At 43.3% G+C, this 23,672-nt stretch overlaps 1 protein-coding gene across 5 annotated transcripts in view; it reads right to left on the bottom strand.

Moving 5' to 3' along the window:
* Positions 1–23,672, bottom strand: part of BCAS3 (BCAS3 microtubule associated cell migration factor) — a 1,469,256-nt gene that overhangs the window by 682,223 nt on the left and 763,361 nt on the right. For all 5 annotated transcript variants that reach the window (XM_040336914.1, XM_040336915.1, XM_040336917.1 and 2 more), the window contains 2 exons: positions 5,539–5,735; positions 3,644–3,741 (listed from right to left, as the gene is read on the bottom strand). In XM_040336914.1, coding sequence (XP_040192848.1) covers positions 3,644–3,741; positions 5,539–5,735 — 295 coding nt within the window. The remainder of the gene's footprint in view (positions 1–3,643; positions 3,742–5,538; positions 5,736–23,672) is intronic.

Genomic DNA, 23,672 nt, shown 5'->3' with positions numbered 1-23,672 from the left:
TATTTAAAAAATATATATATATATATTTCTATGTGTTTTAACAGTGTCCTCCAGCGATCACTCAACTTCAGGCTCTCAGCTCCTCTTCTCCCGATTGACTTTAGCAGGGGAACCTCAGCCCCGCCCAGTGGAGATAGCACATGGGGAGAGCTGAGAGCCTGGAGTCATCTTATCGCTGGGACCTGCTGTTAAAACAGGTATAAATCATTTTTGGTTTATAAAACACAGACACTAGGATTCAGCTTTTTATCTGACAGAGGGGATAATATAAAGATGAGATAGTGGCTTAAAGTGGTTGTATAGTCAATTTTTGGACTTTTACCTACAGGTAAGCCTATAAAAAGGCTTACCTGTAGTGAGCCGCTCACTTCAGTGGCACATGCGCATAGGGGATTCTCGGCTAAAAAGGCCGGCAGACGCCGGACCTTGCTGGAAAGAAGTCTCCCGCACACATGCATGGGAGTGACAACATCACGGCTCCAGCCACTCACAGCGCTGGAGCCATGATACCCGGAAGAAACGCCGAGGCAACATGTCAGCTCCCTCAGCGTGAACCAGGTGAGATACCGATGCCTCGTTCTAAGGTAAGTATTTCATAATGAGCTAGTATGTGGTGCATACTAGCTCATTATGCCTTTTGCCTTACAGGTGTATAAAAATAAATAAATTCGGGGTATACAACCGCTTTAACAACCAAGTTAAGGCTCTATAGGAAAAGGCTATTGATACTGAAAACTGGCTACACCACAATAATCTCAGAGTACTGGGGCTGCCTAAACAGCCAGAAGGTACCAACGCTGCTGCATTTGTGGAGACCTACCTCACTACCATCTCAGGCCTAAAAAAATCACCCGCCAACTTTTGTGGTCTACCGGGCACATTGTGTTACCCCCATTTCTCCTATACTGGGAGCGCCTCCACGACCCTTTTTGTTGGGGTTGCTTAATTATAGAGACATGATCCTTGCTGCTGTTCGGAACAAGCCTGAGCTCCGTCATGAGAGTGCCAAGATATCCATCTTTCTGAATTACTCTCCTGAGGTGCAACAATGGCAACACTCTTTTTTAGAGGTTCACAACTGGCTCTGGGGGAAATGCCTCACATACAGTCTCCTGTTCCCAAGTAAGATGTGTATGTGGTGGATGGAGCCACGCTTCATTTTTTTTTCGATACTCAGGATGCTGCTACATCTTGGCTGGATTTCCATTAGATGGCACTGATGACTATGGCTTCTTGACTGATGACACCTGCTGTGACTGAAATCCTGCATCTTCTCTTTTGACAAGTGTTGTCCCTTCTTTTGCTGGTTTTCATTCACCATATACCTTTTTTGTGGTGACATTATGCAGGTTACACATTTACCCTTTGCAGCCTGTCCTTCTGGAGCCAACTTGCCAGATAACAGCTCAATTTTCTGGCTACTCACTTCAATTGCCACCTGCCACTAGTGTGTTACTGTTGGGAGTTGGACTCAGGACTTCTTTTGGCCATGTTGGCCCCTGCCAAGGTTTTCCTAGTTTGGTTGCCCTCATAGAAAAACAGTTAGTGCATAGGTGGACTCCAGTCTCAGGGTTAAAGACGCTTTTCTGGCATTGTTCCAGAGGGGCAATGGCAGGGTAGACCTTTATGGTCCTTGGGATGTTTTACTACTTGTGTATTTTTTTTCCATTTTTATTTTTTATTTTTACGTTTTTCTACTGGTGTATTGCCAATTTTGCTGCCCTTAGGGTCCCTGCCCCTTGGTCTGTTGACCATGTTCCCTTTGATTTTTGATTACCCATGATTGATAATAAAAGTGACTTATGCATAGCTGTAGAACAAAGCAGCAGACAGAAATTACACTTAGTTCTCTGGATTGAGACAAGTAGATACTATAGAGGAACATGCTTTATTTATATTTCATAACTGAGGTTTACAACCACTTTAACATCTTTCCAAATGGCTTGACCCAACCCTTCTGAATTTGTAACATGCTAAGTTCCAGGAAAGCAGGCTCCTACACATAATATAACATCTCTATTATATATCCTATTTTTAGATCCACTGTTTTAACAACCTTTGCAAATCCATTTCTGTGTTTGTTACAGTTTCTTTTTACAGTTTAAACCTCAATCCACTCAACAGCCTCTCTGGAGGATTTCTAAATCACTGCAGATTAAAATCCTGTTTGACTCTTGACTAATGCTTTTGTTTAATAATTCTACTTATGGGAGATTTCATTTGGAAACCATTGTGTATTAGAACCTCTGGTTGCCACGAAGGCCCCATACACACGATAGAATCCATCCGCAGATAAATCCCAGCAAATGTGTTTCTGCGGATAGATCCTATGGTGTGTACACGCCAGCGGATCTTTTTCCGCGGATAAATCTCCCCTGGGATGGATTCCAGCAGATCGGATATTTGCTGACATGCACAACAAATCCATCTGCTGGAATCCATCCCAACGGATGGATCCGCTCGTCTGTACAGACTCACCGGATCCATCCGTCCAAAGGGATTCCCCGCACGCGTCGTAATGATTTGACGCATGCGTGGAATTCCTTATATGACAGCGTCGCGCCCGTCGCCGCGTCATAATCGCGGCGACGGCGCGACACGTCATCGCCAGAGGATTTCCGCGCAGATTTCAATGCGATGGTGTGTACACTCCATCGCATAGAAATCTGCGGAAATCTTTGAGAGGATTTATCCGTGGAAACGGTCCGCTGGACCGTATCCGCGGATAAATTCTCTCGTGTGTATGGGGCCTTAGGCTTTAAAGAGAACCAGTTTGAGTTTATGCAAACAACATTTAGACTCAGTGATTATATATATATTAGTTAAATATATACCTGATTGCCAGGCAAATGCTTTCTACAACAATCATACTGAGACATGTACTGTTCAAACACTGTTGGCACTCACTGGCTATAAAATAGTGAGACATTAGCAATCTGCCCAGAAGATTCTAATTTAGGCAGTCAATATTTGTGTCTGCTAGACCATGTATGTTACAGTTTTTCCTGAAAATGCCCAAGATGGTCTAGATTGTATAACAGTCAACTTATGTCTATGGGCACCTTAAAATGTGAATATTTACACAGCTAACACAGAATTACAACTTATAAGTTGAGCTGATAAGTAAAATCTACTAAAATTACCAGAACAATTCTTCCAGGATATTGTAAAATGTGTGTGTGAAGTGCTAGAACAATCATTGCTCTATCTGGTCACCCGCACTTAAAGAGTGGACACATTTCACAACTGCCAATAATTTTGTCAAACAAGTGACACTTTTATGGCCAGTGTGAGTCTTGTCATATCCAAGATGTTTAACAACAGTATAACGCTACAGCACTTGGCTAATACAAAGTCCATAGTTCAAACAATCTAGGAAGATATTGTATTATGATTTTTCACTTTATCATCACAGTAAATCATGCTACTAAATTCTGAATCTAAAAAAAAATGTAAAATAAGAAATGGACACAATATAGTCTGAGACACAACACAAGAAATCTCCAACTTTAGAAATGACACATGCTTCTTAGGATTCTTTTTAAGCATAAATGACTTCTTATTGCTGGCAATCCAGAAAAAAACAATTGCATTAATGTTTTGTCGTTATTAAACCATCAAGAGAACTTTAAGAGTTTCCTACCTGAGCTGGCATCAATAATCGTCGATACCCCTCTGCGATCAGATACAGGACGAGGAGACCCAGGCATGCTAACTGGCTCAGAGCGCACTGGTTGGATCCTGTAGCAATAATACACATTATAAAATCAAACTTATTTTTAAAGTAGAACCTCCTAAAATTGTAGGACATAAGAATTACTTATGCATGCTCTCACAATCTAAGTTTTCCAGCACACTATGTATTTCTATGGTGCTTTTTCAGTCCCAGTCATTACTAATTTCCCATTTTCCATCAATTTGAAATATTTTGTGGGCCAATAAAAAACACATATAAGGCATTCTTCTGTAGAACATCAATCAACGGTAAACATTTTACATTTTCAATTAGGCTAGGTTCACACTTGTGTATTGCTAAATGCCCAGCCCTTAATGGCATCCCCATGCACCTTACTAATTCACATGTTTACACTCACCAAAACACATGGTAACAAAGTACCATGCATTTTGGTGCAATGTGATATTTCAAAAAGGGTCTAAAAATTCTAAAATTTAGAAAATATATTATTTATAGATTATATTATATTATTAATAAAATAATAATTACATTAAATAATAGGAGGAGAGAAGAAAAACCTTAAAAGAACAAAGGTTTTGAATTTTTTTACATTTTTTTCTTTTCCCGGCGTAAGTCTTTTTTTCATGTCGCGATTCACAAAACGTCGGCGCGTCGTAATTTCGCGCAAAGCACGTCAGGAAATTTGCGACGGGAGCATGCGCAGTACGTCCGGCGCGGGAGCGTGCCTAATTTAAATGGTACCCGCCCCATTTGAATTGGGCCGCCTTGCGCCGGACCTGTTTACGATACACCGCCGCAAATTTCCAGGTAAGTGCTTTGTGGATCGGGCACTAAATTGGAAAACTTGCGGCGGTGTAACGTAAACCGGTTACGTTACGCTGCGCCCGCTCTACGTGAATCTGGCCCTTTCTGTATAAAGTTATAATGGAACTGTCAACTGATCAAAGAACATGCATCACTTGGTATGCATTCATGTGTAAGAAGTGATTCCAGCTACCCACAAAATCAACTGATGTGGTAGTGTCAGAGTGAATTGTTTAATAAAAAAAAAATATACAAAATTTTAATAATGAGCAATACATTATCATTTATGGTAGTGTAATATAGTATTTTGCAATAAAATACCTGCTAAAACCCAACCATGTGTTCTGTGACAGGCAACAGCGCATATACTGTATAATGATTAAATGTTCCAAGAGTAACAGCAAATGAAAGCAGAGGACAAGGTCATTCTTGCAGTTTACCTTCATTTAAACGCCTTTGTATTCTTCTAGACTGAGCTGATTTGAACTGGTTGTCCAACCAGTGCAGGCACATTTATTTTAGTAACTTTCTTATCAACCAAATCAAAATAGCTGTTGAATCAACATGATTAGGTAATGGCAAGACACAGAGGTTCAAATATATGCTTGCTAAACACTTTGTGGTTGAAAAAGCAATGGCATGTACTTTACAAAACTTTATAAATGTGACTGAGGGCAAAAAAAAAATAAACACACAAAAAAAGCAAATTCCAAACTTGTAGGACTTCAGGGCTCATTCGGTAAGGCACAGTCAAAAAAAAGGATGATCTGCAGTAACCAACAGCAATAAGTTAGTGAGAGCACAGTTTACTGAAGTCACTTTATTTAAAAAGGTGACTGCCAGAATGGAGTTCAGCTGTGTGCTAATAAATTGTCACATGATCTGAGAATGAATACACCTGTTTGTTGGGGAGCATATCAAAATAAGTAGTATTATTGAAGTTTATGCTGGACTTCTAAGTGGATTTCATGGATGTTTTCCTACTAAACACCACGAAAAAATTTAACATATTTGAGCAACAGATTTTATTTTGTTACCTGAGGCTATTTAGGTCAAGGTCATCTGTATCAAAATCTAGCAGTGGTTGAGGGATGTCACTTGGGCCATGTGAGTGAAGCACCGAAGAACTAGAGGAAATCACTGTTGTTTGTCCAGAGGGATGGATAGTTTTAAATTGAAATTGAGGTCCCATCCATAGACGTCTGTGAGGTCCAGTGTGAGTCACTATTTCAACCTGTAACAATTAATAATAACAAAAAAAAAAAAAAATTCCATTGGTATACAATGTGACAGGATTCTAGAGGAAACTAAAGGCATCCAATAAAATGTGAGAACAATCCATAACAATGATATCTCATAATGCTCTTTTGTAAGAGCAGGCACTTGCATACAAATACTGCTGTATAAGGCAGTGGTGTGATACAATTAAAGGGAAACCATGGCCAAAGCATTTACTTTAGTTTCAAATAAAATGGGGAAACATTAGCATCTTAGCCAAGTGCTTAGGGCCACAATGTCCTATTTGGGAATGTCCCCCCTCACCTCTAGTCCCAGATGCTACATCTGCCATCAATTTAACTTTAAATGAAATTAAAGGCATAAAGGTCCATTACTGAAAAAGTCTAAATGACTCATTAATTGCATCCATAATAGCAGAAAGGTAGGTGAAACAAATCGAGTGTAGAATGTACCTAAACACTCAGATGACAAGAGAGTCTCCTTATAGGTTTAGTTGACTAAATTGTCAAAGGGTGAAATGTGTCAGGGGGATAGTTCTGAGGTGGGTAAAGAATACCCATTTGGCTCAATAAATAAGTAAGCCCTTTGTTGCCATACACGCAGCCTGACCATTGCCCAAAAAAATGCAGACTGAGCATTGCCACAAACACAGAGTAACCATTGCCATAAATGCAGAGTGACCATTGCCATAAATGCAGAGTGACCATCGCCATAAATACAGAGAGACCATCGCCACAATTACAGCCTTTCCTGATGTTATCCCATCTACCTGACAGAAGACAGAGCAGCCCAAGTGTCCGAATGCTCTCTTTTCTGTCTCAGGAACAGTGTCATGCCCAGCCGGGGGATCGCCAGATGCCCAAGGGGGGGGGTTTGGATGTCTCTTCACCCACTCTCCTGCCTCTCTTCCGGTGGTGGTGGTGGGGAGGCATTGCTGGTGGCGGCGAGAGGCGATGCGAGCGGTGGAAGGGGACGATCATATATTCGCACCATAAGACACAGAGACATTTTCCCCATATTTCAGGGGGGGCAAAAGTGCTTCTTATGGTGCGGAAAATATGGTATAAGGAACCTTTGAAATTTGGAGTGGTATGGTTTCCCTGCAACTCTACTAAATTTAGTCATTGGAGTAACCAATTAAGGATTACTGTATTCTCTTTAATAAATGTAGCTTTTTGGCTTATAGCTGGTGAATTATTGCATATCAGGTTTTAAATTGTAAAACAGGCCATTTTTTTTAGTTCTAGATACAGTGGGGCATAGTTTGAACCTCTGCCAGAGTTTTGCTAGTATTGCTACAGTATATTGATGTTTGTTAGCAGGATTTTCCCCTGCTTGCTGTCAATGTAGCAATGTTACATTTCCAACAGTAAAGCAGACAGAAATAAACATTCTTATGCCACGTACACATGATTGGAAATTCCGACAAGAAAACTGTGGATTTTTTTCTGACGGAATTTTGGCTCAAACTTGTGTTGCACACACACGGTCACACACAATTCTGACCATAAAGAACGCAGTGACTTACAACACTACTACGAGCCGAGAAAAATTAAGTTCAATGCTTCCGAGCATGCGTCAACTTGATTCCAAACATGGATGCTTTTTTGTGCATCGGAATTGCACACAGACGATCGGAATTTCCGACAAGAACTTTTCCCGTCGAAAAATTTGAGAACCAGCTCTCAAATTTTTGCTGTCAGAAATTCCGACCAAAAGCTCACATCAAACTTTTCTTGTCGAAAATTCCGACCGTGTGTATGCGGCATTAGTAGAGTAGGGGAACGATTGAACCCCTGTCAACTTTGTTTTATTACTGTCTGTACATGAACAGAGGGGAAAAGCAAGAATTTGTAATAGACATAGTGATGATGAGACAATGCAAATAGACCAAAAGTCCAAATAATGCAAATTCAGCATACCTAAAAATCTATTTTGTGCTTAGGAAAATAATGGAAGCATATTAAAGCATATCTGTAACAATCCAATTGTGTCAGCTGTTCGCTTCAACAGTACATGGTATGTGTGCACTGAAAACCACATGTATTGTACTGCTCCAAATAGGATTATGTCATAAACCCAATACCTAGTAGCCTCCATCTGAAAGGTTGATGACAGATTCTCTTTAAATATTTATTGATTTAGTGCATATAACTACCATTCTTCATAATATATGGACAGAATGATCCTAAAAGAAAATTCTAACACTTTTTTGCAAAACAGTGTGTGCAATAAACACCTTGAGCCAAGGGTTTTTGAGTGTACTTTTTGCTACATTAGGTTAAATTTGTCACTGATAAGTTTTTAGAAAAGGTCACATGCAAAAGTATCTACTTACATTTGTCACACAAAATGTTCCATATCTGTTTAATTATGTATAAACAATTTTGTGACCAATGGTCTTACATTTTGGAAACCACCAATTTACAGAACAAATCCTAATCTTATTTTAGATATGACATTTGTCATATTCATCAATATGTATTGATATTTGTAAGACAAAATAAATTGTATATGATTTTGGCCTAGAGGTCAGAAAAAATACGGAGATATGCATCAAGCTGTAAACATATTAGTAGCACATATGCTTTCCCATATGCAGGTATGCAACCATTAAAATTTGGTCTAAGTGTGTTCGTTCGAGCACTAATACACTGCCCAACAAGAAATCTCTTGCCTTTGTGGCTGTGTGTGAGGAAAGAGATGAGCTCAGGCGTGTTACTTGGATATACCGTATTTATTGGCGTATAACACACACCTTCACTTTAAGAGGGAAGTTTCAGGAAAAAAACTTAAATTTTAAATAAAGATCTGTGAAGCAGATCCCCAGTCCATCGCAGATCCCCCTCCCCCATTACAGACCCCACTCCATCACAGATCACCAGTCCATGACAGATCCCCAGTCCATCACCAGTCCATCACAGATCCCCAGTCCATCACAGATCTGTGATGGACTGGGGATCTGTCATGGACTGGGGAATCTGTCATGGACTGGGGAATCTGTCATGGACTGGGGAATCTGTCATGGACTGGGGAATCTGTCATGGACTGGGGAATCTGTCATGGACTGGGGAATCTGTCATGGACTGGGGAATCTGTCATGGACTGGGGAATCTGTCATGGACTGGGGAATCTGTCATGGACTGGGGAATCTGTCATGGACTGGGGAATCTGTCATGGACTGGGGATCTGTGATGGACTGGGGATCTGTGATGGACTGGGGAATTCCCCAGTCCATCACAGATCCACAGTCCATCAAAGAATTCCCCAGTCCATCACAGATCCCCAGTCGATCCCCAGTCCATCACAGATCCCCAGTCCATCACAGAACCCCAGTCCATCACAGATCCCCAGTTCATCCCCAGTCTATGACAGATCCTCAGTCCATCCCCAGTCTATGACAGATCCCCAGTCTATGACAGATCCCCAGACCATCACAGATCCCCAGTCCATCACAGAATTCCCCAGTCCATCACAGAATTCCCCAGTCCATCACTGAATTCCCCAGTCCATCACTGAATTCCCCAGTCCATCACTGAATTCCCCAGTCCATCACCAAATTCCCCAGTCCATCACCAAATTCCCCAGTCCATCACCAAATTCCCCAGTCCATCACCAAATTCCCCAGTCCATCACCAAATTCCCCAGTCCATCACATTATTTCCCAGTCCATCACATTATTTCCCAGTCCATCACAGAATTCCCAAGTCCATCACAGAATTCCCAAGTCCATCACAGAATTCCCAAGTCCATCACAGATCCCCAGTCCATCCCCTGTCCATCCCAGAATTCTCCAGTCCATCACAGAATTCCCCAGTCCATCACAGATCCCCAGTCCATCACAGAATTCCCCAGTCCATCCCCAGTCCATCACAGAATTCCCCAGTCCATCACAGAATTTCCCAGTCCATCACATAATTCCCCAGTCCATCCCCAGTCCATCACATAATTCCAATCCATCCCAGATCCCCAGTCCATCACAGACCCCCCCCCCCATTACAGAGCCCACTTCATAGACCCCACTACATCTTAGACTCCCTCGCCATTACACACTCCGTCCATCACAGTCCTCCCTCAATATTGAAGTCAGACTGTCCCTTTCATCCACGCAGCATTCCCCCTCCCCACACTGCCCTACCTTTATCACACAAGCCCTGCGGGCAGCGTGCTTCCATATCCAGCATTTGGCGTCCATAGCCACCAAATGCAGGACTCGACCCCGCCCCCCAGGTCATTGGATTTGATTGACAGCAGCGGGAGCATATGGCTGTGCTGCTATCAATTTATCCAATCAAGAGCCAAGAAGCCCAGGCAGAGAGACAGTGCATCCTCACCGTGGGACATTCCAGGGCTCAGGTAAGTAAAACAGGGGGGGGGGCGATGACTGACAGAAGTTTTTCCACCTTAATGCATAGGATGCATTAAGGTAAAAAACAGAAGGGTTTATGGGGGCGTGGCCTGCTGCGGACCAGGATGGACGCCTGAAGCCGAGCTCTGCTCCACGGCCTGGACAAAGCAACGCACCGCGGCTGTCTCTCTCCCTCTATCTTACCGCCGAGGACGGGGGAGAACCGAGGGAACGACAGGGTATGCCCGGACGGAAGCAAATCCCACCCGCGCCGCGCCGCCTTACAGATTACTATCCGGCGGCCGCGGCGATGCAGGGAAACCAAGATGGCGCCGGCTCCAGCGTCGGAAGACTCACAGATGCGAGCAACCTGCCTGCTTCTCGCAGCCCCTCACCTCATGTATCGGAGAGCCCTCCAAACAACAACGTGAGGGATTCCATGGACACTCTACCTCCTCCTGAACACTCTGCAGACATCCAGCAGGCAGATAGAGGTAAGAGGCTGGCTACTTCCCCTATCCCCTCTCCTAACAAAGAGCCCCTGGCTAAGAAGCAGCTATGGTCTGCTGTAGTTGCAGGGACGAACAGCACCCAGCAGACTCCTTCTTTAGCTGCCATTCCTGCTACTAATAATGCAGTCACGGAAGTCATGCTTAAATCCATGCTACTAACACTACAACAGGACTTACATAGAAAACTGCAAATTTCTATGTCCCAAATGCATGATAGAATTGATTGTTTGGAAGAAAGAGCAGACGCCATAGAGGAAAATTTGCAAGATTATTATAAAGCACATAATGAAGTACTAGACGTACAGGAACATCACACTGAAGAAATCCGTCGCATTAAATTGAAAATGGCAGATTTGGAAGATCGCTCCAGACGCAATAAAATTAAATTCAGGGGTATTCCGGAGTCAGTAAAACCTAACGAACTTACTCCCTATTTGCAACAGCTTATCATGTCCTTGCTTCCTCGTATTAACATACGTGAAGCGTTGATTGATCGGGCACATAGAATCGCGAAACCAGCGCATCTATCAGCTGACATCCCCAGGGATGTTCTGGCCCGGATCCACTACTTTCATATAAAAGATCAAACTCTCTTTGCTGCCAGATCTTCAAAACCTCTTCCAGCTCCATACAACAACATCAAGCTTTTCACTGACCTATCTCCGGCCACAATGGAAATGCGCAGAGCATTCACCCCAATTACCTCCATCCTCCAACAGAAACAAATAGTATACAGATGGGGCTTTCCGACCAAATTGTTGGTCACTCATCAGCAACAAATCGTCCCTATTCTCACCCCAAAGGATGGGTACAAGAAGCTAACAAATTGGGGCCTTCTCCCCGTCTCCTCCCGTGATACGGGACAGAGGAGTCCCCCTCGTACCCCCGTCGATGCAAGAATTCAACCATCCAATCTTGCTGAAAAGACCTGAACTGAGATCAGCCCTAGTCTTCCTCATGTTTAAGTCCGGCCTGGGTGATGTTATTTTTCGTATTTTTTTTTCTTTTTCTCTCTCCCACCCCCCAGGTTAAAGTGTGCTAAGTACACCGGTTTTGTTCTACTTGTTGTCTTTACAGATTTGTTCTAGCTTATTGCAGCTTCACATATCACTTCTTTTTACTAAGTGTTATCCTAGTGCTTAAATAACTGTATTGTGTGCCTTACTTTAGCATTGTTCTCAAGTACTACCCAGACCCTTTGTTTAATTTGTTTCTCCCCTCTTGTACATTGTGGATAGGTGTGGTCTCTTTATCCTTGCGTGCACTGCCTGAATTATTTTATTTAATAGCCATGGCCCTTACGATCACATCTTTGAATGTCAAGGGCCTAAATTCACCCTTTAAACTTAACTTACTTTGGAAAGAAGCCTTATCGCAACATGCAGATGTCTTGTGTGTACAAGAGACGCATTTCTCTAAATCTAAACCCCCTGTATGTAGCCACAAAAAATACCCTCATTGTTTTTTTGCGAATGCCCCACAAAAAAAAAGAGGGGTCATGATTGCTGTAGGTGCATCCACAAATTTTTTATTACACCACTGTGAGTCGGATGAAGATGGTAGATATCTGATCCTCTCCGCAACACTTAATAACCGCCCCCTTCTTATTGTGAACATATATGCTCCCAACACGGCCCAAAATAAATTTTATACAGCCCTCTTCACTAAATTAGCCCCTTACAGGTCCTTACCTTTATTATTGTGCGGGGATTTTAATGACATTGTTGATCCAGCCCTTGACACATCTAGTGCTTTAAGATGCCGACCTTCCGCTTTGTCTGCCCTACTCCATAGAGAAGATTTGTATGACTCATGGCGGTGCATGCATGGTACGGAGAGGGACTACACCTTCTTCTCCCCTCCCCACCAGTCTTATTCTAGAATTGATCTATTCATCTCTGATAAGCATTTACTCCAATCCATCACGCAATCTCATATCGGGACAATATCTTGGTCTGACCATGCACCTATTACAATCAAACTCTCCCCCCTCTCCCAGACCCCTAGACACTCAATCTGGAGACTGAACACCTCCCTTCTCAATAACACTACATTTGAGTCTCAAATTAAATCCGAGATTGAGGAATTTTTCCGATATAATGTTGACTCTGTAACTGATCATGCCGTTATATGGAATGCCCATAAAGCTTGCCTGCGAGGCTTATTTATTAAGCTTGGAGCCCGCTCCAAGAAACTATACTATTCCACTACAGATTCCTTCCTGACTCAAATTCTTGCCCTAGAATTAGAGAACAAGCAGTCTCCTTCCGAGACTGCTTGTTTGAAACTAAAAACTCTCCGATCACAACTCTGCGACCACCTTAGGAAAGATTTTGATTATTACATTAAACGCCTTAAATTAACAACATATGTTGCCGCTAATAAACCAGGTGCCTATATGGCTAGACAGTTCAAAAAACAACTCTCTAACAAACAAATTGATTTTCTCACCACTTCCCAAGGCAGGCGTATTAACAATCCATTAGATATCGCAAATGAGTTTGGAAGTTTCTATGCCAAGCTCTATAACCTTACAGATAATGGACAACTTTCTCCCCCTACCCAACATGACATCTCCAATTTTTTGTCCTCTATTTCCCTACCCTCCATTTCCCAAGAACAACTCGCTCTCCTTGCAGAACCTTTTTCAGCAGACGAAATTCACAAAATTATTAAGCAAATGCCCCTCCACAAAGCTCCAGGTCCTGATGGATTCCCTAATGAATATTACAAACACTTTGCCGACCTACTCCTCCCCCATCTATGTAACACCTATAACCAATTTGCATCTACTGGTCAGATCCCAAAGGAATCCCTAGATGCATTGGTGGTTACCATTCCAAAAACTGGGAAACCAGCAGACAACCCAGCTAATTATCGACCAATATCTCTTTTAAATACGGACACGAAAATATATGCCAAACTCCTTGCCCAGCGATTAGCTAACATCATCCCATCGATTATACATCCAGACCAAGTTGGCTTTGTGCCGGGCCGGCAGGCCTCGGATGGTACCAGGAGGTTTATCGACCTAATTCAATGGGTGGAGCATGATCGAACGCCTTCTCTCTTCCTATCTTTGGATGCAGAGAAGGCGTTCGATAGAGTTTATTGGCCCTACATGGAATCGGTTCTACGCAAGTTTGGCATATCGGGTACCTTTCTTTCGGCTATTTTAAGCTTGTATTCCCTTCCATCAGCCCGTGTATGGACTTCTGGTGTCATATCCAGCCCATTCAAAATTACCAATGGCACCAGACAGGGGTGTCCATTGTCCCCCCTAATCTTTGCCATGATAATGGAACCATTAGCCCAAGCCATTAGATCTAACCCCTTGATAGCAGGTATCAAAATTGGAGATGTCGATCATAAAATCGGTTTATATGCCGATGACGTCATCATTGCCTTAACAGATCCCATGACTTTCCTCCCCGCCGTTCAACAACTTTTAGACTCATTCAGCGCAATATCCTTATATAAACTAAATCATAGTAAGTCCCTTATGCTGAACTTAGGACTAGATCACTTACAGACCCAATTTATCTCAAACAATTTTTCCTTTGCATGGGCCCCTAACGCCTTTCTCCCCTATCTCGGAATCCAGCTCACATACCCGAGCAAGATTTTGCTTAGAACAAATTTTGAGAACCTTGCAGGCAAGCTTTTGAGATTGACAACTGATATGAGTTCTGTTCCTGCTTCATGGGCTGGAAGAATTGCTCAGACCAAAATGTATTTACTTCCACATGTTTTATATTTGTTTCGAACTATCTCCCTACCTATGTCACATTCTCAGCTGGGAAAACTTCAACGCATTATTAATGACTTCATTTGGCAACGGAAAAAACCCAGAGTCAAGAGAGTCATGCTCTTAACCCCAACCAAACAAGGAGGTCTAGGTGCTCCAGACATCTTAGCCTACTATCGAGCAACTATCTTGGATCAATTAAAAACATGGTGGTCGGATCATCGCCTCCCAACCTGGAAACAAATTGAAGCTACTGCACTTTGTGCAAACCTCCAACATCTTCTCGCTGCTACTTGGCTTACTTTCAAACCAACAAACAATTTTCTGGACACCACTACCGCCTCTCTAAGAGCCTGGTCGGGATTTTTGCAGATGAACCCAACTCTATCATTGGCTTCCCTCTCATCCTTACCCACAGAAGCCCTTTCCCTCCTGACGCCAGATCTACCCATCAAAGAATGGGTAAACGCCGGCATTGAAAAAGTGGGCATGCTATTTTCATCTTTGGGCATGCAACCCTTCTCATATCTGCAACAGAAGTTCGGACTGTCTTCAAAAACATTCTTTGTTTATCTCCGAATAAGATCTCTTCTATCTAAGCTTTCCTGGTAATCGGACAACTCCTCCTCTCTGGAACTGCTAAAATATTTTAATTCCAAAGACACCAAAGTAAAGGGCATCTCCCTCTTATACAAATTGATTACCTTGCCAAAAGCGGATATACTCTCATCATCCATTCAGTACTGGTCACCTTATATCTCTCAACTACCTCCTACCGATCTATGGGTGAAAGCCCTCCTGACTCCCTTACGTCTCTCCCATTGCGTCACTCACTGGGAATCTCTCCAGAAACTTTTCCACAAATGGTATTTTACTCCTGAAAGATTGGCAAAAATATACCCGTCCACTTCTCCTAAATGTTGGAGAGGATGTGGACATATTGGATCTCTGTCTCATATCTGGTGGGACTGTCCACAACTCGGAAACTTCTGGAATACAGTAAAAAATCTAATCTCCTCACTTTGTGATGTACATATTCCAATGTCCCCCTTAGACCTTCTTTTGGGCCTCTCAATACCTTCTTGGCCTAGAAATCTACAGTCGATTGTAACGCACATTTTGATCGCAACTAGGCTAGCGATAGCAAGGAATTGGAAATCAACCCAACCACCCCTTTTAAAGGATGTCATCCGTATACTTAATTCACATTTTCTGATGGAATTCTCATTTGCCAAAGCAAATCTGTCTACAAACAACTTTAACGCATCCTGGGAAAAATGGATTGCTGATCAAAGAAGTACTCCACTACGTTAAGTACATCCTTATAGTCTCTCCCTTTGATGCGTTATTAATGACCATTGTGGGGCCCTTGTATCCTTATCCGTCTGACCCACCTTCCCCTTTTCCACCTCTTGGGTAGTATACGGTTCTTCCTTTTTACACGTTGTTGATAACTTATACCTAAAACTATCTATTGCATATGTCACTCCTGTGAGTTTAATATGTCTAATACGATATCTCCTTGCCTATATATGGACATGCGCAACCCTAGTCTTCACTGGTATAATTGCTGTCCTGCTGCGGTACTCCGCAGGTACACAATATTACAAATTTGCTCTTATGTATTTTCCGTTTATTTTTCTCTTTATTAATATACGTAACTGTTTATTGAGCCAGGGTATGCCCAATTGGCAATGTTTTGTATACATTTCCTTTTTATTTTTTTTCTACCTAAATAAAAATCTCAAAGTTAAAAAAAAAAAACAGAAGGGTTTATAACCCCTTTAACCCAAATATGTAATTTGTATGTGTCATTTGTTTAAGTATATCCTCTTTATCAGTAAACCCTGTATGAAAGATGATATGTTTGCCTGTTGAAATATGTTAAATATGTCATTTCATGGGGTGCAATTTGTTTTTCACACAACTGTATTTGGATGCAACTGAATATTTCACTGTATGGACTTTTACTGATCAGTTCAGTTTATTTACTTATTTCACCACATGAACTTGTATTCATCAATTGAGTTTATTTACTTATTCAATACGAATTGTTTAACACTCCATCACCTGCATTATATTTCACTACATGGACTTATTTTTCATCTTATCAGTTCAGCTGATTTATATTTATAATTTTTCATTTTCTGCATTTTAGTCATGGATGTCTAACATATTATGATATATATGCCAGTGTGATCTTGCTGGCACTTACTATTAAGGAGTGCATTACCAAACATTGATTTTTGTTATGTTCTGCCATGGACACCCTGCCTATTTGAAGATCTACGCATGGTAGACTCATGACCGATGATGTTTGTCAGTACCAGTGAGGTATTCAAGTCTTTAGGCCTCGTACACACGAGGGGACATGTCCGATGAAACCGGTCCGCGGACCGTTTTCATCGGACATGTCCGCTCGGAGATTTCGGTCTGATGGTTGTACACACCATCAAACCGAAATCCCAGCGGACAGGATACGCGGTGACGTGGCCGCGCCGTCGCCGCGACGATGACGCGGTGACGTGCGCGAACCTGGAAGGTCAATGCTTCCACGCATGCGTCAAATCACTTCGACGCATGCAAGGGCTTTTGGCCGAGCGGACATGTCCGGTAAGTCGTACAGACGACCGAACATGTCCGACGGACAGGCTTCCAGCGGACATGTTTCTTAGCATGCTAAGAAACATTTGTCCGCTGGAAACCTGTCCGATCCACCGGAAATTTGTCCGGTCGGCCGTACACACGACCGAACATGTCCGCGGGAACTGGTCCGGCGGACCAGTTTCAGCAGACATGTTCGGTCGTGTGTATGAGGCCTTAGCTGTTACTCAAGGGTTCTTCTTTACCTCACTGAAGATTCTGTGTTGTGACTTGGAAGTCATTTTAGCTTCACACCCACTTTTAGGAAGAGTAGCCACAGTACTAAATTGTCTCCATGTATAGACAATTTGTCTAACTGCCAACTGATGGATGCCTATACACTTTGAAATGGCTGTATATCCCTTTCCGGCCTTATGCAGATCAACTTCTCTTGATCGTATATAATCTTCAGAGAGCTCCATCCTTTGAACAGCAATCTTAAAATGTTTGAGTGTCTTTTATCAATCAATGTAGCTCTAAACCACATCTCTAAACATATTTAATTCACTGGTCTGCCGGTGTGCAAACTACTAACCCCAATTAGCTTTTGTTTAAGTAATTTGTCTATTGGTTCACTTCTTATTCCAGCACTGTGAATGTTTAATGGGTGTGTTTACTCAGACACTCAGACCCAGATTCAGAAACAATTTACGGCGGCGTATCTCCACATACGCCGCCGTAATTTCAAATCTGTGCCCGTCATATCTTTTTTTTTTTTTTTAAAGCATAAGATGTATTTTTATTGGTAAGTACACGTGTGCTCAGTAATGTGGAAAGGTAACACCTCCAGGTATTTATTACCTCTAAGTGAGATCACAGTACTCCCCATGATCATGCCCTCATCTGCTTCTCTCCCCTACAGGATGGCGCCATATGTGTTCCGGTATCATCCAGGGTCACCATCTACTTCATGGACTGGGGTACTGGCACAGAGATGCCACAATGAGGCAAAACCCTGGTGCCCATACAGTTGTTTTGCAACATATACAAATGTCCGATACAAATCAGCCCCTCTGCTGCAGTCTCCCACCTTGTGACTTGCTACAAAGTCACCATGGGCCAGATTCACAAAAGAGATACGCCGGCGTTTCTCCTGACACGCCGTCGTATCTCTGTTTCTATCTATGCGACTGATTCATAGAACCAGTTACGCATAGATATCCCTAAGATCCGACAGGTGTAATTGTTTTACACTGTCGGATCTTAGGATGCAGTACCGCGGCCGCCGCTGGGGGGGAGTTCGCGTCGTAAACCAGCGTCGGGTATGCAAATTAGGAGTTACGGCGGATCCACGACGGTTTTTCGCGTTCGCTACGTCGCCGCTAGTCAAGTTTCCCGTGCCCGTCATATCTTTAGGCCGATTATCAAAGCCAGATACGTTGAAAAAATAGGCTTCCTCCACCGACATAACTTGCATACGCCGGCGTATAATTGTGTGCAATTTTACGCTGGCCGCTAGGGGCGCTTCCGTAGATTTTCCGCGTCCAATATGCAAATGACCTAGATACGCGGATTCAGAAACGTACGTGCGCCCGGCGCATTTTTTTATGTTGTTTACGTAAGGCTTTTTCCGGCATAAAGTTACCCCTGCTCTATGAGGCGTAGCCAATGTTAGGTATGGACGTCGGAACAGCGTCAAATTTTTCACATTTTACGTCGTTTGCGTAAGTCGTCCGTGAATGGGGCTGGGCGTAAGTTACGTTCACGTCGAAACCAATGAGTATTTGCGGCGTAATTTTGAGCATGCACACTGGGAGATGTCCACGGACGGGGGATGCACCGTTCGTAAGAAGCGTCATTTACGTGGGGGTCACGAGTAATTATCATAAGACACGCCCACCACTTCCACATTTGAATTAGACGGGCTTACACCGGCCAATTTTTGCTTTGTGAATACTGCACTTGCCTCTCTAGGTTGCGGCGGCGTAGCGTAAATAAGATACGCTACGCCCGCACAAAGATCCGCTCATGTCTCTGAATCTGGCCCTAAAAATGTAATTGTTTGTGTGTTGTCAGCTTAAGCACATTGTGTGTGTGTGTGTGTGTGTGTGTATATACACACACACACACTTTTTTTATTTTTTATATATTATTATTAAAACATGTTAAGTGAAACTGAAGAACTTGAAGGGACTCAAATAAGCAAAGTAATTTTCTCAGACAACACCAATTCTTTTGGCAAGCTGGCAGCATATATGTCAGAAGCACAATCATCATTTGTTATTGGGGACCATATTCCCTTTTCATAACTGCTCATGGGATCAGGCATGCAGATGATACCAGGGTATTAGACTGCCCAGGTATTATATTATTCAGTTGCAATACATTGGACAAAATAAATTCAAAATGTGACATAACAAATGTGTTGTCAACAAATTCAGATGTCAGTTATAGTTATATCTCACTGAACAGTCCACAATAACTCCTTGTGCCCATTACTTCTAATAATGCATGTTGCTTTGTTTTAACACCTGACACCTGCCTTAGTACATACTCATTGCACAAGAACAGTGCCTGTGGAAACATTTGTTTCCCTCCAGTTATGCATTATTCCCTTAGATCCCAGCATCTTCAGGCAAGAATTTTGAATATGCTGCTGGATTTATGAGCCTTGAAGGCTCTGAGCATACAGAAGGCTCTCTCCTACTACCTTTTGTTTCTCACCATCCCTTGGTTTGCCCAAAGAGATTTCAGCTTCTTTTATAGCCCATACCTCTGAAGCAGTGCAAATTAGGCCACCGATAAAGCATCCTGTATATTTTAAGCTCAGAACCATCAGTGTCACAGAGCCAAGAGGTAAACAGATGCCTTTGCAGTTTAATCGAGGCTATGGCCAGATGTTCCTATTCACTCTCCTGTTGTGTGCAGGACAAACATATTGTATCTACTTCACACTGACAACACACATTACCCACTATTCTAATTGAAAAGTTGAAGTGAAGGGCAGGCTTTCTCAATGCATTCTGTTACCCTTGATGACATACGTATAATGTCAGAAAGAAAGCTAAAAACAAGTATAATGGAAAGAGCTGGATAGCGCTGGCAAGAATAAAACTTTTCAATTCGCCCATTGGAAGTTGCAGCTCCTTTCAGTTGGCACTTCCAGTGTGTTTATTCACTCCTGTTCTGCGGTCAGATTAGTCTAGCTGGCTGTCAAGTAAGTAATGTATATAATGTATTGGGTCGAGTAGAGGTGGAAGAAAGAGAGGATTAAGCTAAGTGAAGAAAGAAAGGCAAGATTTGGTTGCATTTCTTTATTTTTTCAGTAAATCATACATTAAAAACAGACTAGCAGATACAGCTTATATTTTTATTTTTCACAAATGAGTACTTAGGAGAAACAAATAAGCTATTAATATACACTGTTTCATTATACTGCTATTATCCTGGAGCATGTTAAAAAAATGAAAGGTGACACTTGATATGCCGAAACACCCAAACTTTACCATCTTGTTTTGAGTTATTTTACTGAAACTGTTGGAGGTAATATGTAATGCTAGTATAATGCAAAATATCCTTTGGATCAGATAGAACTCTTAAATTGGAGGTCACGGAGACAGCAAATCTCTCCAATGGGTTACATGCAACAAACCAACTTCTTTTAACTCGTTTTATTTATCAACAGTCCACTACCGCCTCTGTTCCCCATTGCTCTCTGAAGACCAAGAACCGAGCAACCAGTGGTCTTTGATCACTAATTTATCAGGTCTTCAGAGAGCAGTGAGTCGTTTGATTGTCAGTCAACGACGCTCTGCTCCTCCAGCGCTCACTGGAGCACCAGGCTGTGCAGGGGTTGGGAGCCGCTGGCTCAGACTTTCAGCGGCCCGCTGAGAGCCTGAGGCAGCTGTTGGTCCAGGCATGTTGGTGAATCCCAACATTAAAGTCAGGATCGCTCCAGAGTCTTGACCGGTGACATCAGCTGACGGCAAACATTAGCCCACTGTCGGCTGAATCAGGGTCACACGAGTACAGAACTAAGTGCACTCCTGTGACACACAGGAGGAGTGGGAACAAAAGAGTTTTGTCCCTACTTCTCCTTCAAGAATCATGCAATGTACAATCATGTGTTACATATTGTTTATATTTAAACCCTTATTTATTTAAATCTGGAAGGCAAGGGGGTTAAATATCCATCAGGATCATAGCACTATCTCCCTAATGGGGACACAGACAGCAATACATACCTGAAAGAAGTTCTAATCTACCCCAATTCATTCCAAAGCTTTAAACAAACTTACCTTACCAATACCTTATTGACAATGCATGAATATCAATAGGCTTGGCCATCAGTTTAATAAGACTTGGGCTTTAAAATGATGGGTTATCTGCAGATGCCTTCAGGTGATTGGACCCTGGAAACAACTGCTGGGAAATTCCCCATATAATACCTACTACTGCCCAGCTAGCCTCAGTTTTGTGGAAAGCAATAGGTAGCTCATAAGACCAGAAGGGAGGTTCACGTGTCTAGTACTGAAGGGGTCCCAAATTCTCGAGCTGTGGACCGGTGCCAGTCCACAGTCTGTTGGTGACCAGTCCGAACAGCAGGAGATGAGCAAAGGACTATAACAGACCACAGTTGCTGCTCACCTCCTGCTGTGCAGCCATGCCTGTTTGTCCTCTCCTGGATCCTCTGCCCACCTGGTCGGCAATGTCATCCAATCAGATGGGAATGGGGTGTAAGGAGTTGCAGATTGGAATGGAGAGCTCCTCCTGCCCCCTGTCCTGCTAATGGGACATTGTCAGGCAGGGGAGGACACACAGACTGATCACAGGTAGGAGTCCTATGCATGGGAGGCAGACGTTAGAATGGAAAAGTGTCATTTAAAAAAAGGAAGGGGAGAGCAGACTGCAGGAGCACTGTAATGACAAAGGCTGTGACTGCTAGGGGCACTGTAATATAAAGGGCACTGCACTGTAAAGAGACACAGTAATCATTACAGTGCCCCTTTACAGTGCAGCTCCCTTTATATCACAGTGCCTCCTTTACAGTGCAGTCCCCTTTACATCACAGCTCCCATTTACATTACAGTGCCCCCTTTACATTACAGTGCCCCTTTACATCACAGCCTCCTTTACAGAGCAGTTCCCATTACATTAATGTAAAGGGGCACTGTGCTGTAAAGGGGACTGTGCTGTAAAGTAAAGGGGGCTGTGCTGTGAAGGGGGACTGATAACACTGATCTAAAGGGGCGACTGTGCTGTAAAGGGGGGCTGAGGACATGCTCAGTGAATAGACCTCCCATCCAATATTTTCTACACCCAATGGCCACGGTCTGGCCATTCTAAAGTCTAAAGGACATTAAACAGGCCCTTTGTTTAGAAAGCGCTCAGACTTTAATAAATTTGGGGGACCTCCAAGTAATAGGAAGTCATAACAGCATTCTTTGAAACCAACAATCTCAATGCCATCAGATTTTGATACACACAGAACTCCTTCCATTACTTCCACCCTCTGGGTTTAGGTCCCAGTCTTTCCTCAGTATAGCCACCATAAAGAAAGCAAACAAGCCACATTGTGTAATACCTTTGAGTACAATGGTTTAATGCACAAATATAGGAACTCACAACATTAGCATAACATCAACACCACTGCATAGAAACTGGCAGGCATATTGACATTACGAACAAGCTCTGCCTGACATGTCTTGTTACCAGTGGCGGTTCGTCCATAGAGGGTGCTGGGGCGCCGCCCCCTCTGGCTCTCACCGCCACTGAGTCTAATAACATAGATTCATGCATTGCACGAATCTATGTTATTATCGCCGCTGCCGCTGTTCTATTCAGATGGTCGGCGCTCATGCCCGGCCATCTGAATAACGGCAGCTGGCTGGCTGTACGGAAGTGCCTATCAGAGCCAACGGCTCTACAGCCCTCGGGTCCCAGAAGCTTATACAAGGAACGCACTAGGCATGCGCTCCTTGGATAAGACTGACATGCGTCTCAGCCAATCAGGTTGGCCAATTCTGGCTACCGGTAACCTGATTGGCTGAGACACCTGTCAGTCATCGAGGGCGGTAGAAGACATCGAGGGACGTGGATGGCTGACTCCAGTAAAGGTAAGTGCCAGGCGGGGGGGAAAGGGGCACTTTACAGGGCACAGCGGCGACGAAGGGCACAGTCAGTGACATCAATGGGCAGAGTGGCGACAATAGGCACAGTGGGGACAATTGGCACAGCGGCATTAATGGGCACAGCGGCGACAAAGGGCACAGTCAGTGACATCAATGGGCAGAGTGGCGACAATAGGCACAGTGGGGACAATTGGCACAGCGGCATGAATGGGCACAGTGGCGACAAAGGGCACAGTCAGTGACATCAATGGGCACAGTGGCGACAATGGGGACAATTGGCACAGCGGCATTAATGGGCACAGTGGCGACAATTAAAGGGCACAGTGACATCAACAGTGGTGACAATAGGCACTGTGGGGACACAGGGCACAGTGGGGACAATTAAAGGGCACAGCGGCAACAATTAAAGGGCACAGCGGTGACAATTAAAGGGCACAGCGGTGACAATTAAAGGGCACAGTGGTGACAATTGATGGCACAGTGGCTGTGTTTGATGGCATGGCACAGTGGCTGAGTTTGATGGCATGGCACAGTGGTGACAATTGATGGCACAGTGGCTGCGTTTAATGGCATGGCACAGTGGTGCAAATTGATGGCACAGTGGCTGCGT

This window comes from Rana temporaria, chromosome 2 (genome assembly GCF_905171775.1).
Source record: "Rana temporaria chromosome 2, aRanTem1.1, whole genome shotgun sequence".
In the NCBI taxonomy this organism is placed as follows: Eukaryota; Metazoa; Chordata; class Amphibia; order Anura; family Ranidae; genus Rana; species Rana temporaria.
This window is presented reverse-complemented; position numbering and strand designations above follow the sequence as displayed.